The 17,157-nt window shown below is 37.4% G+C and overlaps 1 protein-coding gene across 1 annotated transcript; it reads right to left on the bottom strand.

Moving 5' to 3' along the window:
* Positions 1 to 419: 419 nt before the first annotated feature.
* Positions 420 to 9,934, bottom strand: LOC108362156 (serine-rich adhesin for platelets-like). The gene is made up of 8 exons (XM_017615022.1): positions 9,734 to 9,934; positions 6,531 to 6,620; positions 6,330 to 6,443; positions 5,890 to 6,260; positions 5,616 to 5,827; positions 4,519 to 5,538; positions 662 to 3,673; positions 420 to 593 (listed from the first exon to the last, which is right to left on the bottom strand). Exons 1-8 carry the CDS (start codon positions 9,932 to 9,934, stop codon positions 505 to 507), a joined length of 5,109 nt encoding a protein of 1,702 aa, XP_017470511.1. The 3' UTR covers positions 420 to 504.
* Positions 9,935 to 17,157: the final 7,223 nt, after the last annotated feature.

The following is a 17,157-nucleotide window of genomic DNA, read 5'->3' as shown; positions in this document are numbered from 1 at the left end:
AATGTTATTCCTAACATTCGCACTTTCGCATTCCGAAAATTCGCATTCATGATGTGAAAAATATGGCATTCGAAACATCCCTAGTTAAAACTGGAGTTTTGACATAAAATGCACTTTAAGTTGACTATGAAAAAAATTAAAATGGTGATTATTATAAAACAGGACTTCAAACGTTGAAACCTTTTTCTTCGCTATGACTACGGGCTAATAGTAATCAATCTTTTGGATTAAAAAATTCCTAGTCAATATTTGGTGATGGTTCACACGAAGCAGACAATATCAGTAATTCCAGCGGATGCTGATAAACTGCTACGAGAGAGACACTCATTCTAATCATATCAACGAGTACAATACATCAAATACAAACAAGAGTTACGTTTTAATTTTTCATACAATATAATCATTTTATTATACTAATTAGGTACTACTTTTTTAATTATAAAATTTTTCTAATTATCCTAATTATAGCTAGCACTAAATTGAATAAATCCTGATTAAGCACAGCTAAACTGTGCGCAGGCTCATCGTTTTATTTGAGTTTGCTGGATCCCATTGTACGCCCACCACATGCCGATCCCCCAACACGCTTTTATCTGTAAAAATATTTTATTAAGTAAAAATAACAAGTAAACCAAATGCACACATATGTAGTAGTACTAACCATATTTGTGTTCGTGAATTTCCGAGCAATCTTTTGGACAGAAGAGCACTGTTAAATCAAGATTACCAAAAACCGCTATCTCCATTTTAGGTATATCTGTTGCATCCGGTGGATATCCTGTAACTGTTTCGGAGTTCGAATTAGTCAAAGTTTTTTGGTTATACGCACTTTTCATGTACTGTGTTGCTTGTAATGCATTTCGTGCGACTCGTAAGTCGTTGGATTCGATATTAACCGATTGGTCTTGGAAATGTATGTCTAACTGGGTGGTGTGAGCTGTAGTGGTTTCAAAATTGATTTCTGTTGTGGCAAAGTCTTCATCTGGAGTTATTGTAGCGGGTGTAAGCGTTGTGGAAATTATGTCGGGTGTTGTTGTGGTGTGTATATCATTCGAAGATGTGTTACTAGAGACAGTGGTTATCGCTGTTGTGGAATCCACTGTTGTAAAGTCGTGGTCAGCCTGGAGTATTGGACTACCTTCGTTAGCAGCCAAGCCAACTGATTGTATTGGCATAGAATCTCCATTTGAGATCTTACCCTGAAGCGGAACACTAGTGACTCTAATTAGACCAGTACGCTCCTCTAAAGCAGAGGCAAGACTTTCTTCCACGCCAATTTCCGATGGACTTCTGTCGACGTTTTCGAAATGTTCATTTGCCAACTCTTTCGTAAGAGTTTCCAATTCCTCTTGAATCCGAGGATTTGTTTCAGCCACCATAGAGTCAGGTTCTTGGAATGCTGAATGGTCTACGCTATCTTCTAACTGTTCAATATTTTTATTATCGGTGTTGGAAGTTGTTTGAATGTCGCGATCTCTTTGGGTAGCTGTCGTTGTGGTGGGTGTCACAAATTCTGTGAGCTTCAACATTTCATTTTCTTTTTGGCTGCTTTCTTCACTTGCAGCCACAGCTTCTCGTACAGGTCTCAAAGTACTTGGATTCGCATATGAAAGTGTGCTTGATAATTTTATGAAATCGCCACTGCTTTGACTCAATGTAGACGTTTCAATTTCATCTTCCCTAGACATTTCTGTGTGTGGCGTCTCTTCATCCCGGTTAGGATTCTCAATATTGAGTAGCTCATGCGAAGTTCTTGTTTGAATCATTTCCTCTCTGGAGCTGGTAGTAAGTTGAGATTCTATAGACTCTACCTGCCCAACGTGTGCTTCTTCAAAGCTCTCATCAATTATTTTTCGGTTATGACTCTCGTGTTTGATAGTATTCGGTTCGGTGGATGTAGGCGGACTCAAGAAATTATTCGAATTCAAATCATTAATAGAAGAAAATCTTTCGGTTGTGGCGTGAAATTTCGTGCTAGCCTCATCTTCAATAGGTGTTATTACATGGGTTTCAGTATTTGCCGTGAGGCTCTGTTGGTTCTGATTGAGATTTTCTATACCGATATGCTTAACGGGGATCTGTCGGATGCCCATTACTATCTCATTACTTGGTTGGCGATTCCATGAATCATCTTTGTGGCTCTTTACAGAGACCGCTTTCACCACTCTTACTTGAGTATGTTCTATCGACTCACTTTCTAGTGAGCTCGAGTCATCGCTGTTGTCGAGAGTCGAAGTAACTTTTTCCATAATTTGCTGAGAATTACTGGGTGCTTGGGGATTTTCTAAGCTGAAATCGTGGTTCTCACCATTGGACCCCATCTCGATTCGCTGTGTTCTTGCCTGGCTCTCATTCTTCCGGACTCCGTTAATTGGAGGATCTATGTGAGGTAACTCATGTTCTCGCCTGAATAGCTCTGTTGCAGTGGAATTGGGTAGACTTCTGTCTATGAGCGTTGCTTCGATTTCCTTGGCATTGGTCGCAATTGCACCATTTTCTTCAGTTTTCGAATTTAATTCAGAGCCCGAACTGTTGGATTCTTCTGTAGCTTCGGGACTACTTTCACCACTTAATGCATCGATTGAGCTTTTATTCTGAACTCTTTCAAGATTGGACTGTTCATGAAATACTAACGAACTCGTTGCAATTCCATCGGCCTCCGTTGTGGAACTAACCTCATCGCCAGTATTTATTGATTCACTAGTACTTTCTCTTAACCATTCCATCTTTTCTATTAATCCTTTTTCAGTGCTAACATCCATTAAAGGCATCTTCATAGATCCTTTAGTGTGCACTTGATTGACACTTGTGATCATATTTTCTTCATGTTTACCAAAGGATCTCTTGTTTGTAGAAATTTTGAATTTATCGGATTCAAGTGGCATTTCAAAACTCTCGTCAACTGTACCCAACGTTTGTCGTATAGCGCTCGGAGTTCTTGCTTTACCAGCGGGTGAGGTTCTAAGCTCAGTAACAGTTACCTTGCTCCTTGGTAGTGTGTTGGCCGTTTGATTTAGCTCTTGAACTTCTCTACTCGTTCTGGAGAGATCATGCAATTCGAAATTTGTAATAGATTCTTCTCCTTTTTCTTCTAATTTATTTGAATGCGAGGTGGTATGGAGGTCTTTAGTGACTGGCGCTTGCTTACTCACAACCGTCTCCTCACTTGTTGTAGTCGTCTTTTGACTTGTAGATAATACTTCATTGTACTCCATATCGTCTTCATAATAACTGACATCTGATCTACCTTTATGCATCCGTAGTTCATTTACTACGTCCTCCATGTCTTCAATTTCTAGCGCGTCATTTGGCAAAACGTCTTGATTTCTTGCCTCGCCCATTTGCTTTGCACTTTCCGGGACCTTTTGTGTAACGTCTGTTGAAGTAATTGGCGAAAGCTCTGTTATTTTGATTCCTACTTCTTCCGTGAATTTGTCTTTCAATGCGTTTTCCGTTGTTGCCAAATCAGAATCATACTCATCGGAATATACTACATTTTCAACTTCCTGCAAAGTTAAATCAGTGTAGTCTGCATTGTCATTATTTCTCTGTTCTATGACTGATTCGGCTGGTGTATGGGATCTTATGCTTCTGATCTCATTTGTGATTGGATTATTTATGTTTGTGTTGGTGTTGGATATTTCTGATGGATTTATTGTATTTTGTATAAAGTCTGTGGAATATTTCCGTTTGAGAAAGTGAGAGTGTTAATGCTTTTAGTATGGAAACTGTTTAAATTTTAAAGATACCTGATTTCGACTTAAGTACTATGTATTAAAATCAAAATCCCATTGTGAATACGCCCTGTGAGAGTTGGGAAGATCTACGTCCCTGTAGTGGTGGCTTTTTTTTTTACCTATGAAGCCTAAAAGTTCAATGGTTTTTTAAAGGACTAAGACCGAATGAACTGTGAAAGTGTGTAAAATAGGAAACTAAAAGACTTTTCAAGCCGCATAAAGTGGTACTAAGCAAAATTATATGATTATGCCAAAATATTCGAGGAACTGCTTGGGAAAACCTTTTCGCGACTCAATGAAGCAGCCATAAGACGAAACGGCTTAGGTTAACCCCTATTCAGTCTATACATGTTCAACATGTTTCATAATGTATAACGATTTGTTGAAGAAATTTGATGTATTGATGTCCATGCATCGAATCGATTGACCGATATGATCTGGGAGGAAATTTCCAAAAATTTAGATGCGGACAAAGTTATCCCCACATTAAAGGCTGTGTCGCAAAAATTCACAAACCTAACTATTTTCAGTACAAAAACGCGTTTGAAGCATAAAAAGATTGAAGGCAGATATTACCGTCGCTCCGAGATACCCCACAGAAAAACGCAAATGTACTGAATAGACCAGAATGGGAGCTAATCAAAAATCAGCAACCGGAACTATGGCGTTATAGAAGGTACTTACTACAAGAATCCATTTCAAAATAAAAGTAACTCACCAGCGAAGTTCAAATGCCCCTCAATTGGATTATTGTATATAATCTAAAATGATAATCACATACCCGTGGATGCTGCAGTACTTCTGGTACTTGTGGTGCTGGGTATAGCCGTCGTTGTTGTAGTAGTTTGTGCCGAAGTGCTTGTAGTTTCTCCTGTTGGTGACGAGGATGTTATAGGAGGCATCGTTGTGGTCGAAGAACTTAAAGTAGAAGCAGTTGACATTGCACTGTTTGTAGAAGAAACAGGCTCTGATGAAGCTGTAGACGTTGTATAACCAGGTTGAAGACTACTTGATGCTGTGGCCATATCCGCAGTAGTTGTGGGCATTGGATTTTTCGTGGCTGGGTTTGTGGGTAAAGCCGGATCAGTTGATGTTGAGGTAGGATTGGTAGAAATTGTTGACGCTGAAGTTGAAGGGGACGAAGATGTTGGGTCTGTAGACATTGACGGTGACGATGTTGAAGTCGGTGAGATATTTGATGTAGAGGCCTCGGTTTCTGCAGAGGTGACTGTGGAGGAGGATGTTGACCCTAGACCTTCAGTGAAAATTTCATCAGTGGAGGAACTTGGTGGTTCTCTTGTTAACAGATCGGGTAATATTGATGGTTGTGGCTGGTGAGGCTCTCCTCTCGGAATAGTGTTGATAAAGGGAAGAGTTCGTAGAGCAGTTTCTTCGCTTGAAGGTGTTTCCATCGAGCTTGCCGCTGCTTCTGTTGTTGTTGAAGGCGCTGTTGTTGAAGTAGCAGTGGTCGTTGCAGCTATTGTCGTTGCGCCAGATGTTGGTTCCGTCGTCGTTGGTGATGAAGCTGCTGAAAGAGTGGTTGAGGAACTAGTAGCGGGAGATGTTTGCGATGTACTTTGTTCAGCAGGAGTTGTTGGCAATGCAGTAATTATAGTCACGTCAGCTGATGACGCTGTTGGTGAAGAAGCAGCCGTTGGTATAACAGTTGTTATCGACGTTGTTGAGGGAGAGCCAATTGTCGTCGGCGTAGCAGAAACTGATGTAGACGATGTAGAATCGATCACTGGGGATTGTGTATAGTATAAAGCTTCAGTTGAATCTACTCTAGAGCCGTAGGTATCTGAATGGATGGAATGAAAAAGGAAGAACAAAAAATTACATAACGAAGGAATGCAACTTATCATCAAATATATGTACCCTCTTTGGAGCATGACATTGAATACTCAGCTGGATATTCGGTATCTTCCAGCGAAGCTAAAGCATAATGCGGTGGATATATGACCGGTAAGTGGAGCAATGGTGGCGGTCTGGGATATACTAACTCTGATAGTTGTATGGAATCACAGGCAACTTCATATTGCGGCCGACACACTTGTCGGGCTGTGTCGAAGAATGTGAGATCAGGACATCTGAAAATTAGAATAAGAAAATATATTTTTTGTTTCTGCTTGCGTACTCCGAAATCACAAACTTGAAGCGTGTTTGTAAGTAGATCCCCTTCGATTGCATAACACACGTGTAGTAGAGCGAACAATCAGTGGGCGCACGGAAAGTGCCATCCTGCAGACATGGTGGGAATTTATGCTCACAATCTTGTGGTATATGCGAACCATGCGTAGACACTTCTGTCGGATTGCACTGTGCACCACAGATACACTTGGCTTCGCGTGGCGAAAATACCGTATTTCGTGGACAAGCGTAGATACGTGGCTTTAGTTGTGCATCACATCTGTAGTATGTAGTACAGTCTGATAAAATAGGAAAACGACCGGGCTTCGTGCAAACTGGCGTGAACTCGGGTGTGGGATAGGGACTACATTGACCTTTGGTGCCATCGAAAAACTAAAAAACAAATGGGAATAAGAAAATTAAACGGAGAAATTTAAAGGCAATCATCATGTTGGTGTTTACCTGTAAATTTTGGCATCTTCCAAAAATCACGCAATCTGGCTTGCAAACATAGTAGTATTGGCGCTGATTAGGATGCGGTTTGATGCCAAAAAAGCCACCGGAACAACGCTTATGCTGCGAAGATGAAACATAAATGTGGTATATATATATATATATGAATCACCCTTTAAAATATTAAAATATTTATTGCAGAATACATACATAGTCGACTAACACTGGTACTCCACCACCTGGAAAGGAACGCAGTATGCCGCGCTTGCTGTCATAAAAGGTGCCAGCTGGCTCAGGGGGCTGAAAAGGATATACATATAATTGCAAATACATATACATATATATTATTAGTTTTGACATATAATTTTGCAAGATTATGACAGTTTCAAAGTCAATATTTAACAAAAAAAATATATATTTTATAAAAGATATCTTTAGCGTGTATCGAGGGTCTAGTACTGTAAAATTTGTATATTTTCTCATTCGCCATTTAGGGCATGAATGGATAATAGGGCTCCAGTGAAAATATCCCTCGAGACGCTGGCTCTGCATGGGTATTTCTTGCCAAATTTTGTAGACATCCTAAATATATTCTATTGGTAGGTTACTAAGAAAATAGCCATCTATTCTTGCTAATATATGTATGTAGCTTATGATGACCCCCTGAAAGACAGTAGCGTACCCCCCTCAGCAATAAAACAGTTTTGCCTTATCCTGCTCAACGAATACCCCTGATCCAGAGCCAAGCTCTAACGATGAAAAATTCTGGAGTATCCAACATCTAGTTCCGATAATATAAACTCTGCTCAGTTCTCCTTTTGGACCTTTTCGGGGGCTAATGGTCAGAAGCTGTGGCATCCGACGTAAATTGAAAAGCTGGGTGAACTAAATCGTTTTAAAATCCACCGTCCGGTACAAAAAATACATTCGCCTAAAGTTTGAAGGCCGTAAAAAGATTTAAGGAAGTGCTAGATGGAATTGTATCCGCATCCCATAGGCCTTCTTGCGAAGAATATGGCGGAACATTTGCATTGAGACTAAAGATAACTGTTGCATCAGACTAAGTGATTCCTCGAATCGGTTCCAAAAAAAGCTCTAAAAGTCATAATTAGAGCTCGGATATTTATGCAAGTGCAAATTTTTGTTTAACATCACTGAAAGTCCGGACCTGGCCAGAATCTCATTATAGGAGGCAGTGAGTTAATTTGATCCTATTATGTTTTGGATATTTTCAAATATTTTGCATATTCCCTATAAATAAAGTATTATAAGCACGTCACCCTGATGAAAACCCTTTTTAACTTCACCCACGACAGATTGACCTCCTTCTGCCTCTAACGTGATGACCTGCTGCGCCAGCATAGAACGAATCGAATTTACCAGTACAGTATGTACTCCATGCCGTACTGTACTCCTGTCATGCTAATAGGCCTGTAGCTTCTGTGGCTAGTATAGTCATCTTTACCAACCTTAGGTACGTACAAAGGCGACATCAACCAGGTTCCAAGGTTGTGGTATGTAGGCCAGGGCAAGCGAAGCTATAAACATCTTTTTGAAGGGCGCCAAGTAAAGCTCAACACCTTCTTTAATACAATAGATAGGATGCCACCTGGGCCGGGCGATTTGGGACTGTCAAAAGCCTAAATAGAATATCTTAGGGCATATTCATTAGCCACAGTTCTGGCAACAAAGCAATTGTACCTTGACACTGTGGTTATCGCATAGCCTTCATCACTAGTCGAGGGAGAGGAAGACGTAATCATCACCTGATTCCCAGGAAAGTGAGTCTGAGTGAGAAGAACAGAGTGTCTCAATCCTAGTCTCCGTTAAAGAGCCATCAGGCCACTTGAGTTAACGCAGCTTTGTGGTTTGGTCCTTCTTCAGAACTTTTTCCAGCTCCAACCAGGCTGCGGTATTCTTTAAAAGAGGCAGTGTTCGCAGTGTTTTTGGATTTACTAATGTTCCCACGGCACGTAATCCGCTCTTCCATTCGTAGTTGGCTCTCTATATCCGTAATTGACATGGTAAACAGTGAAGCCTGTCCCCCTGCGCGCAGTATTCTTTGCTCCGCAGCCTTGAGCCAATCCCAGCTAGCTTGCGAGAGGCATTTCACCACAATGGTACCATCCCTCTCTTATGAACAAGCATTGGATACAGTGCCGGATGTAATGACGGCCAGGATCAGATGGATCTTGCACTGTTTAATTTCCGTAGTAGTCATCTGACGAGGCATTCAGTCTCATTGCGAGAGTCGTGTCGAATGCAAGTCGTTTTTCGAGAGTCGAATCGTATCGAAAACTTCATGTCATGCCCGGAGCTTGAACTTGAGCAGTCGAACTACTGTAACATTTTCCATGCCTAGATCTACATACTTATGCTAAAGCAGCTGAGTTTGCAGCGGCATATGTATATTCACCACCAGCCATTCGGCCTTAGAAGCAGTAACGACTGTAATTACTATCTTGGCTCTGCTTTCCTTTACCCATTAAAGAAAATAGGCAACCAAAGGACTAGAAAATTGCTAAAAATCCCTGTGATTATTGGCAGAAAGCTTTAAGGATCAATTAATGATCTAGCTAGCCCAGCCTAAGTCTTTCGTATTTAACGAGGCTTTTTTCTAGTTTAAATTTAGGCTTCTCTTAAAAAAGTTATCATGTTGTACTATTTTAGTGCATCACTGTTTATTTATATAGTAAATATTTAATTAAAAAAAAAAGAAAAAAAGTTGGTTACCATTTTTTACGTAGGTTTTTAAATGAAGATCCTAAAAAATGTTCACCAAAATTAAATCTTTTCTTAAATTTTTATAAGAACAAGTAATTTTTCTCATATAAAAATTTAAGTTTATCGTTAATTTCTTCACGATCCGATTATCGGCTCTAAACAAAATTAGTATGGGACCACCCTTGAGGTACCACCTTTCTGATGAAAAAGAATTATCGAAATCGGTTAACGTGATCCAAAGTTATGCGGTAACATACATAAAAAAAAAAATATCCCGATGAACAGATAACCTCCTCCTTTTTTAAAGTCGGTTAAAAACTAGACTGTGCTGAGTATTTTCTTCCACATACATAAGTAAAATGTGCTCGAAATGTCAAAAAACAAAAAAAAATTATTAAAAATTAACGCAATTTTTTAAACGCCTAAAACTTGCATTCAAATATAAATACTAAAATTTTTCTAAAAATAAAAAACAAATAATAATTTATTGATTTTTTTTTTTATCAACAACTTCAACTCGATACACATAGAAAAGTGGTTACAAACATTTACAAATCCTTTGGTATATATTCATATATTGGTCACCCTAAATAAATGCAATTTGTTTTATTCCCATTATTTTTTCAGTGTTCACTGTGTAATTTTCAAAGTATATTTTTTTTTTAGATTAAATAAGCAAGTAAACTCACCGGATAAGTGTGAGTAAGTTGAGGGTTATAATATCCTGTGCGCAGCGCTGTATTGCCTTGAAAGGGATAAGGTATTGACAAAGGAGCCACCTGGTATGGTATATTTCCAGCTGGTAGGGAACGCGATAACACGTACGCTAAGTTAGAGATCAACACAAATTCCAGAAGGAATTTCTTTAAGTTACAGTCGCACGCCGTCATTTCAATTGAATAATATGATATTAATTTTTATACACAAAGAAATTTAATTTGAATTAATTAACTTGTACCCAGTCTCCTACTATCTCCCGCTCTCTATGAAAAATCAGGCGCATTAAATGTACATAAAATGCACTTTTGTTTTTTGTTTTTGCAATCAGTAATTGTTCAATTTTCATGCACGAAGAAGAAAAAACAATTTTTAAAAGCCAATAAAAGTCAATATATATTCTCTACTTTCTTAGCAATTACACATTGCATTTTTATAGCACTTTTGCTGCGGTGCACATATCCTTTTTTTTCGAAAACCGAATCGCGCTTTTGACGTTAATAGGAAGCACTCGTTTTCACTTCCGTTTCCGCCTTCTTTGTATCTTTTTCGCTGTTTCACTTTTCGTTTGTATCGTAAGCACTTCTTTTGCATTTGCGTGGGCTGTTTTGGTGGTAAATGTCTTGCTTTTTATTTACTAACTGCGTTTGCTTCTCACCAATCGGAGCGTTAGCCCATGAATGTTCTGTTTACATTTTGCGTGCAGCGCTTTTAATGCATTTTTGTTCGCCTACGACGACTGATCGCTTGCGTAATTCGGCTAGAACGTGTAAGCTGCGATTTTATGTTTTTGTTTTTTGTTTTATTTGCACCTGTTATCGGTTTGGAGTTACCGTTCTACTATACGAATTAGCGACCCAACAGTTCTCATTTTTGGTCAAATGCTCTACGTTGCGGCGATAACGCGTTTGATAAGCAAGCCAGTGTTTTCTTTCAATTTAATCATCATTATAGCCGCTTCAAACGTTCACAACTTGTTGCCGACTTTGGCGGCGCTTTACGAGCGTCAAGTTCATGACTCACACAATTTGTTTGTATGCACTTGCGGCACAGTGTTTCGACTACATGCAGGCAGGTGGAAATAATAGTAAATCTCCACCTATTTTGCTGAAACTTAACATGTGCTCTAATTTTACTTAGAAATAGGGAATCATGAAATTTGGTAAATATGGAATAATTGACACGCCCTCCACTCTTGTGGGCCGAAGCATTAAATTTCATCCGATTTTGATGAAATTTAGTTTGCACTCTCTCTGTTATTAGAAAACCCTAAATATAAAATATGGGAGGATTGGATCACTATAACGTCCAAAACTCACAAAAATATGGTCCCAGTCATTAAATGTTCAAAGAACTCCAAAAAAGGAGGAGGTTATCAGTTCTTCTGAATATTTTTATTTTTTTATGCATGTTACCGCATAACTTTGGACCACGTCAACCGATCGATATTTTTTTTGCATCGGAAAGGTAGCATCTCAGAGGTGGTCCCATACTAATCTGGCTTAGATCCGATCATAGGATCATGAAATATATATATATATATATATAGATTTTTTTATATAAGAATTGAAGCCGGTTTTTTTTTGCTAAAAATTACTTGTTGTTACCTGCTTTCCACTCTCAGAAAACAAAGGTTATCCAGTTATATATTCAAAAACTACATAAAATTCTCTAATACATTTGTCTAATTTCAAGACCTGACGGACCGGTACTCACACTTTTTTTTACTAATAATCTTTAGCATCTACATTTCAAAGTAAATTTTTTGGTTAGTAAATAGGAAAATACCAAATAAATAAAAAATACCTTCACCTGAATATTCCACGACATTTAAATAATTGACTACAGTTGAAAAAGAAACACTTTCTGCAATGGCTTCAGCGCCAAATACAATTAAACTGATTAGTCGGTAACGCGTCCATTCCAGTATTTTTTGGAAATATGCCGTTGGTGGAGAGAAGGGGTGAGTAAATAATATGAGATTCTTTATTTATGACCTTTACTTTTCCCTCTCTAAGCCCAACCGGTTTTTTGTATTAAGTGTCACCATGACTTTTTTCTACCTGCTTGCATATAGACGAAACAGTGTGCGACACTACTTTGCTGGCTAGCAATCATGGGTGGCAAGTGTTTCGTTGCATGTAAGGAGAACTGAATCTCCTTCAAAATCATTCTGAAGAAATTATGTTTTTGTTTTTGTCTTACCGGATTAGTTACTGATTTGAATCACCATATTTTTGGTCCCCTAAAATAGTTAATGAAGGATTTCGAGGGGGCTTATATTCAATACCCTCTATCTACACTTTTCACAAAAATGAGATTCGGATATAAAAATCCACCTAAGACTTAACTGTTATCAGTGATATTAATGCTGACCTTTTATAACGCTTTACTATTAAATTGCAAAGTCAGAATTATCATCAGTGATGTCAGGTAAGTCCCAGATGGGTTCTAACATCACAAAGTAGTTATTGTGAAAATTTAAGAATTTTATTGAAAAACATCCTATGTCAGAATTTGGTTGAAGAACGCGCTTTTCAGAATTCAGTTCAAAAATGCCCTATTTCAGCTGAAAATACATACATTGAAAATGTGCTTAGATAGGGCGTTCTTCAACCGAATTCTGAGATAGATTGTTTTTTTTTTTTTAATAATATTCGAAATAGGGCGTTCTTTAATGAAATTCGTTCTTGAAAAGTTTTTTGACATATTTACGGCGTTTTCGAACTGGCTGCCGAGATAGGTCGATATTCCATTCAGGTGATGGTATGTTCGACAATTTTTTGTATATCGAAATCGGTTTAACACGGTTCAATGTGATCATGTTACGCAACTTTTCCGCACTATTAGAATTTCCAAATCGAAAAATTCACCGCATATCAATTTTTCTTCAATTTCGCAAGAGATGGTTTAGGCAGAGGAATGTTCTTATCATTCTGGAGTAGGGAAAAGCTAAGATCCCAGCTGCTTTTCACAGAGATGATATGAACAAGGCAGATATTTTCAAGAAGAAATTCAAAATAGGGCTCTGCAGCAAATTAACCTGAAATAACTCTATTACAGGGAAGTAGAGGGAAGGCCTCAAGAAAGGAACAATAAGAATTAGAGCACAGCCCAGGCAAAGCACCATATGACATCGGCAAGCCAAAGACTTATTAGGGGATAAATACAACCTGAAGAGATTCCTAAGAAGAAAATGAGTATTACCACAACCAACCCCATGGGACACTGCAGGCTAAAGAACATCTGCATAAGTTAGAAATCGGGTCAAATGATCTCTCTCGGTTCAGCGGCTCAGCTAAGAAGGCACCACCTCACCTGCTTCTTGAGTGTGTGCGCAGTGTCGAGACGACGAAAGGAAATGTAGGTTCAAAATGGCTAAACGATGAGCACATACCTCCAAAACTCTTCTGAATTTTCTGGTGACCGCAGTACTATTTCTAATTTCTGCTGTGTGTCATTAACTTCAATTGGTTTATTATTATTTTGCATTTCATTACATTGAAGGTATATCAACTTCACTTTGTTGTTATGAAGAATTGTTGGCGAAGACGCAAAGCCAAACCGATTTTGATGGGGCATCATATTTCAAGCCACTACAATTCATTGAACGCGATTAGAACTCGTTTGCTTTTGTAATAGTACCACTTATGTGTACTGTGTGTGACTGAATGAACGTACCACATTCATGCACACACAACTTTTAAGTCATATAAACGTAACTTCTAATAACAATTTTCAATTAGTTGTGCTTTGGAGCCAATCTTTTACTTTACGTAATTAAAATAGACTCTTCGAAAGAAACCTGAGAACCATTAGTTGGAGATAAAATTATTTAAAATTTTTCTTTAGTTAAATATCGTATAAATAGAAGCACCTTCAAACTGCGGGCCATTGTCACGACTACACAGAGAAAAAAAAACCAGCTAATAAAATAGAACAAACTTTATAAGATATGTTTATGGTTTTTCTTCAAAAAATGTTCTTTTAGTATCGACAAGGAAAATATTATATCGAGCCCTAATCGCCAAAAACCGCGTAAGCGACATTTTCTTCAGAATTCTGATGCATTTCTGCATTTAAAAAATATCGCATACGTCTATTTGGTGCTTAAGGCTCGATATGTTCAAAAAAAAAATCAGCAAGCAATTCAAGGAGTTTAGAGATATGCACAGTGGCGTAACTATAGGGTGGCATGGCTGGCAAACTGAGAAACTCTATGGGACAAGACAGGCTACGTAACTTGGGTATTCTGTCTATTGAAAATTCCATGGCTCTATCTGTAAACTTTGACGATGTTATGGATTCGTTTGCAGAAAAGAAAGCTCGAAGAAAAGAAATTTTATTATTAAATATCTTATCAAAACTAAATTTTTATTTCATTCGGTGTTGCCACAAAAAAATTACCAAATTCCTCAAAAACAAAAGAAAACTCCTCAAAATTTTCTTATTACAGATATGAGTATTGTGTACTACATACTATTAACAGGTACTCAGTACAAAAATTAATTGCATTCTCTAATTCAATTGCTACATTTATTCTTGCGGCTAAAACAAAGTATCACCGTTAGTTTTTATGGCTTTTCTTTGTATATAATATTGCTGCAACTATGTATATCAGTGCTCAATCTGGTCCTCAAGTCAGACCTACACATTTTTAAACTACTAAATATACTTTCTACTGAAGCATTACAAAAGGGCTATATTAGTAATGCAGATATATATTTTATTTTAATTGGGAAACTTATATGAACCTGAAGAATCTTTTAATTCAGAGACTTTTTTCCTATAATTTTTTGGATCTAATGAAGAATCAATAAGAATATTCTTATGATCGAACAATGTGTGTTCTCTCCATTCGTTATCGAGATTTTGTAACTTCAAAATATGTTGAAAATATAAAGATGGAATAAAAAAATCATCGATAACATTTTGAATGTTTAGCAGCAAATGCAGATCTGCTTAAGAGCGAAAAACACCACACAAGTGACTTGACAAACCGAGCGAAGAGCGAGACAGCAGTGTTTTGTTTCTTTAAGAAAATTAACTACAATCTTTATTTGGCAAAATATATGGATCGATCTTAGCGGATAGATTTATTTTTTGATGATTTCCTGTATCGATTATTTTTATTTCGATTCGAATAGATTCAAAAATTGATTTTTCATATTTCGATCTGGCATCTCTAGAACTGAGTAAGCTATTTAGAAGTAAAGTCCTCTCTCGACGTACATAAACTACACTCTATAAGTCACTCATCAGACCCGTGCTGGTATATGGCGCGGAGGCATGGGCGATGACAATATCCAATGAGGCAGCGCTTGGAGTATTCGAGAGAAAGTTCCTGCGGAAGAATTACGTGCCTTTACGCATTGGCCAAGGCGAGTACTGTAGACGATGAAACGATGTCATAAGATTTGCTCTGAAATTATTCAAATCGGAACACGCGGAATTTGCGGCCCGGGATGCCAATCCCGGGATCCCGGAATCCCGGTGTTTTTGACGTCCCGGAAATTTTGAAATATCGAATTGATAGTAAGAATTTTTTTATGAATTTTGAAGTATGATTGCCGTTTTGACTGCAATTAACAAAATGCTTGAAACTGTACTTTTAAATTGCAGTCTGAGCCTTTTTTTAAAGAAGATTTCAATGAATTTACTCATAGCGTCGCTAATGTAAACGAAACATAGAATTTTAAGGAAAAGTTACATAATTTCTTAGATCAATCTACTCAAAACTTCCTCAAATCGAAAAAAGAGAAACGTGCTGGTAAAAGAAGTTCAAATATTTTGTAATGGAGGAGATACGGGTCATTATCTTCAAATGGATTATGTCTACCTTTTGGCAGTTCAGCCTAAAAGTGTTGATGTCGAAATATGTTTTTCATCAGTAGGTTTTGTATGTAAAAACTGCAGGTCAAGCTTAGAAGACTGCGCTTTGAATGCTTTGCTGCTCTTATGAAAAAACTTTAAGTGCAATAATAACAACACCTGTAAAAAGGCGTTTGTGTTTTTAACCAGAACCACCTACCAATATGTATTTCGACCCGCTGAATCCGATTCTGAGATCCGTTTGACTCGTACACCCTCAAAACTTCGAGTAAATTGCGAAAAAAAAGATGGCAAAAAATTCTCCATTCGTCATTTCTTTATAGAGTAGAATAAACATGTTTAGAGAAATTGTTTTAGTATATTTTTGTTAATTATTTTTTTTTTTTATTTATCGTTACTTTCAAAAGTACCTGGTATTTAAACTAATATTTGTGATGTATACGTTCCTCAATCACATGGTTTTTTAAATACAATTAAAAAAATGTTTTACTTTAAAATTTTTCTGAGTTAATAAATATCGCTAGCGCGGAGTGCAAAGTTGCTAAGTCCCAATTTAAAAATTGTACAGGAGAGGAAAAAACTTCGTATAGCCATTTTCTTAAAGTATTTCGCAAAACTTTGAATACAACATTTTGTCTGTCTAAAGCAAAGCAAAACTCCATACAAATCAGAGGGATTCGATCTCTATTAAAAAATTTCGAACTTTTTTGGCCTTATTGAATTTTCGGAGCTTGTTTTGGCCTTAGCAAATTTTCCTTTCATTGAATATCAACGAGAAAACATAAAACAAGGATCTTTACCCTTTTCGAAACGATGCAATATTAATTTATATAGCCTCCTATATCAAAATATGATTTTTCATTAAAAGTGAAGTTAGCAACTTTTCACTTTAAGCTAGCGATATATGAGTTTTACAATCAGTTTATCGTAAATTTTAAATAGTTTTATTTCATGGTATGTTTAAATGCTTTCCGATATTGAATTTTTACCCATATTCATAAATGTATTACTCAATTTGAATCCCGAGATAAATCCCGGGATCCCGGGATTACCTAAAAAATATCCCCAAATCCCGGGATCCCAATTTTCCTGATATTTTGGCACCCCTAATAGGTATTTGCATACTATGCCTAAATATCATCCAAATTATTTCACTAAATAAGTTTTTGTAAAAGCAGAATTTTATTGCTCAAAATTACTTTTTTTTTTGTTCTATGTGAATACAAAACAAGATACTACCTTTTTCCATTTTACCCCATTTTTTACTAAAGGCTTCCACAAAAGGTAAGCAGTTTCACGTTCATACGCCGAAACCGGTTTGTATCCAAACCAAAGTTGACAAGGGCGGATGGAAATTCGTTCCAAAATACATCATCCGAAAATCATGCATCGTATCCTCCGATAACGACACCTACTACCAACAGAGCCTCGACTGTGAAAATTCTCGTACGCTTGCCATGAGCAATTTTCGCAGACATTTCTTTTTTGTGTGTTACCAAGCACATACATAGCCCCTTAGAAGCTGTAGATCTTTTGACCAAAAGATAGGACTGGCGTGCTTTAT

The sequence above is a fragment of the Rhagoletis zephyria genome, unplaced genomic scaffold (assembly GCF_001687245.7).
Source record: "Rhagoletis zephyria isolate East Lansing unplaced genomic scaffold, Rhagoletis_zephyria_1.1 Rzeph_scaffold_00022, whole genome shotgun sequence".
NCBI classification, from domain to species: Eukaryota; Metazoa; Arthropoda; class Insecta; order Diptera; family Tephritidae; genus Rhagoletis; species Rhagoletis zephyria.
This window is presented reverse-complemented; position numbering and strand designations above follow the sequence as displayed.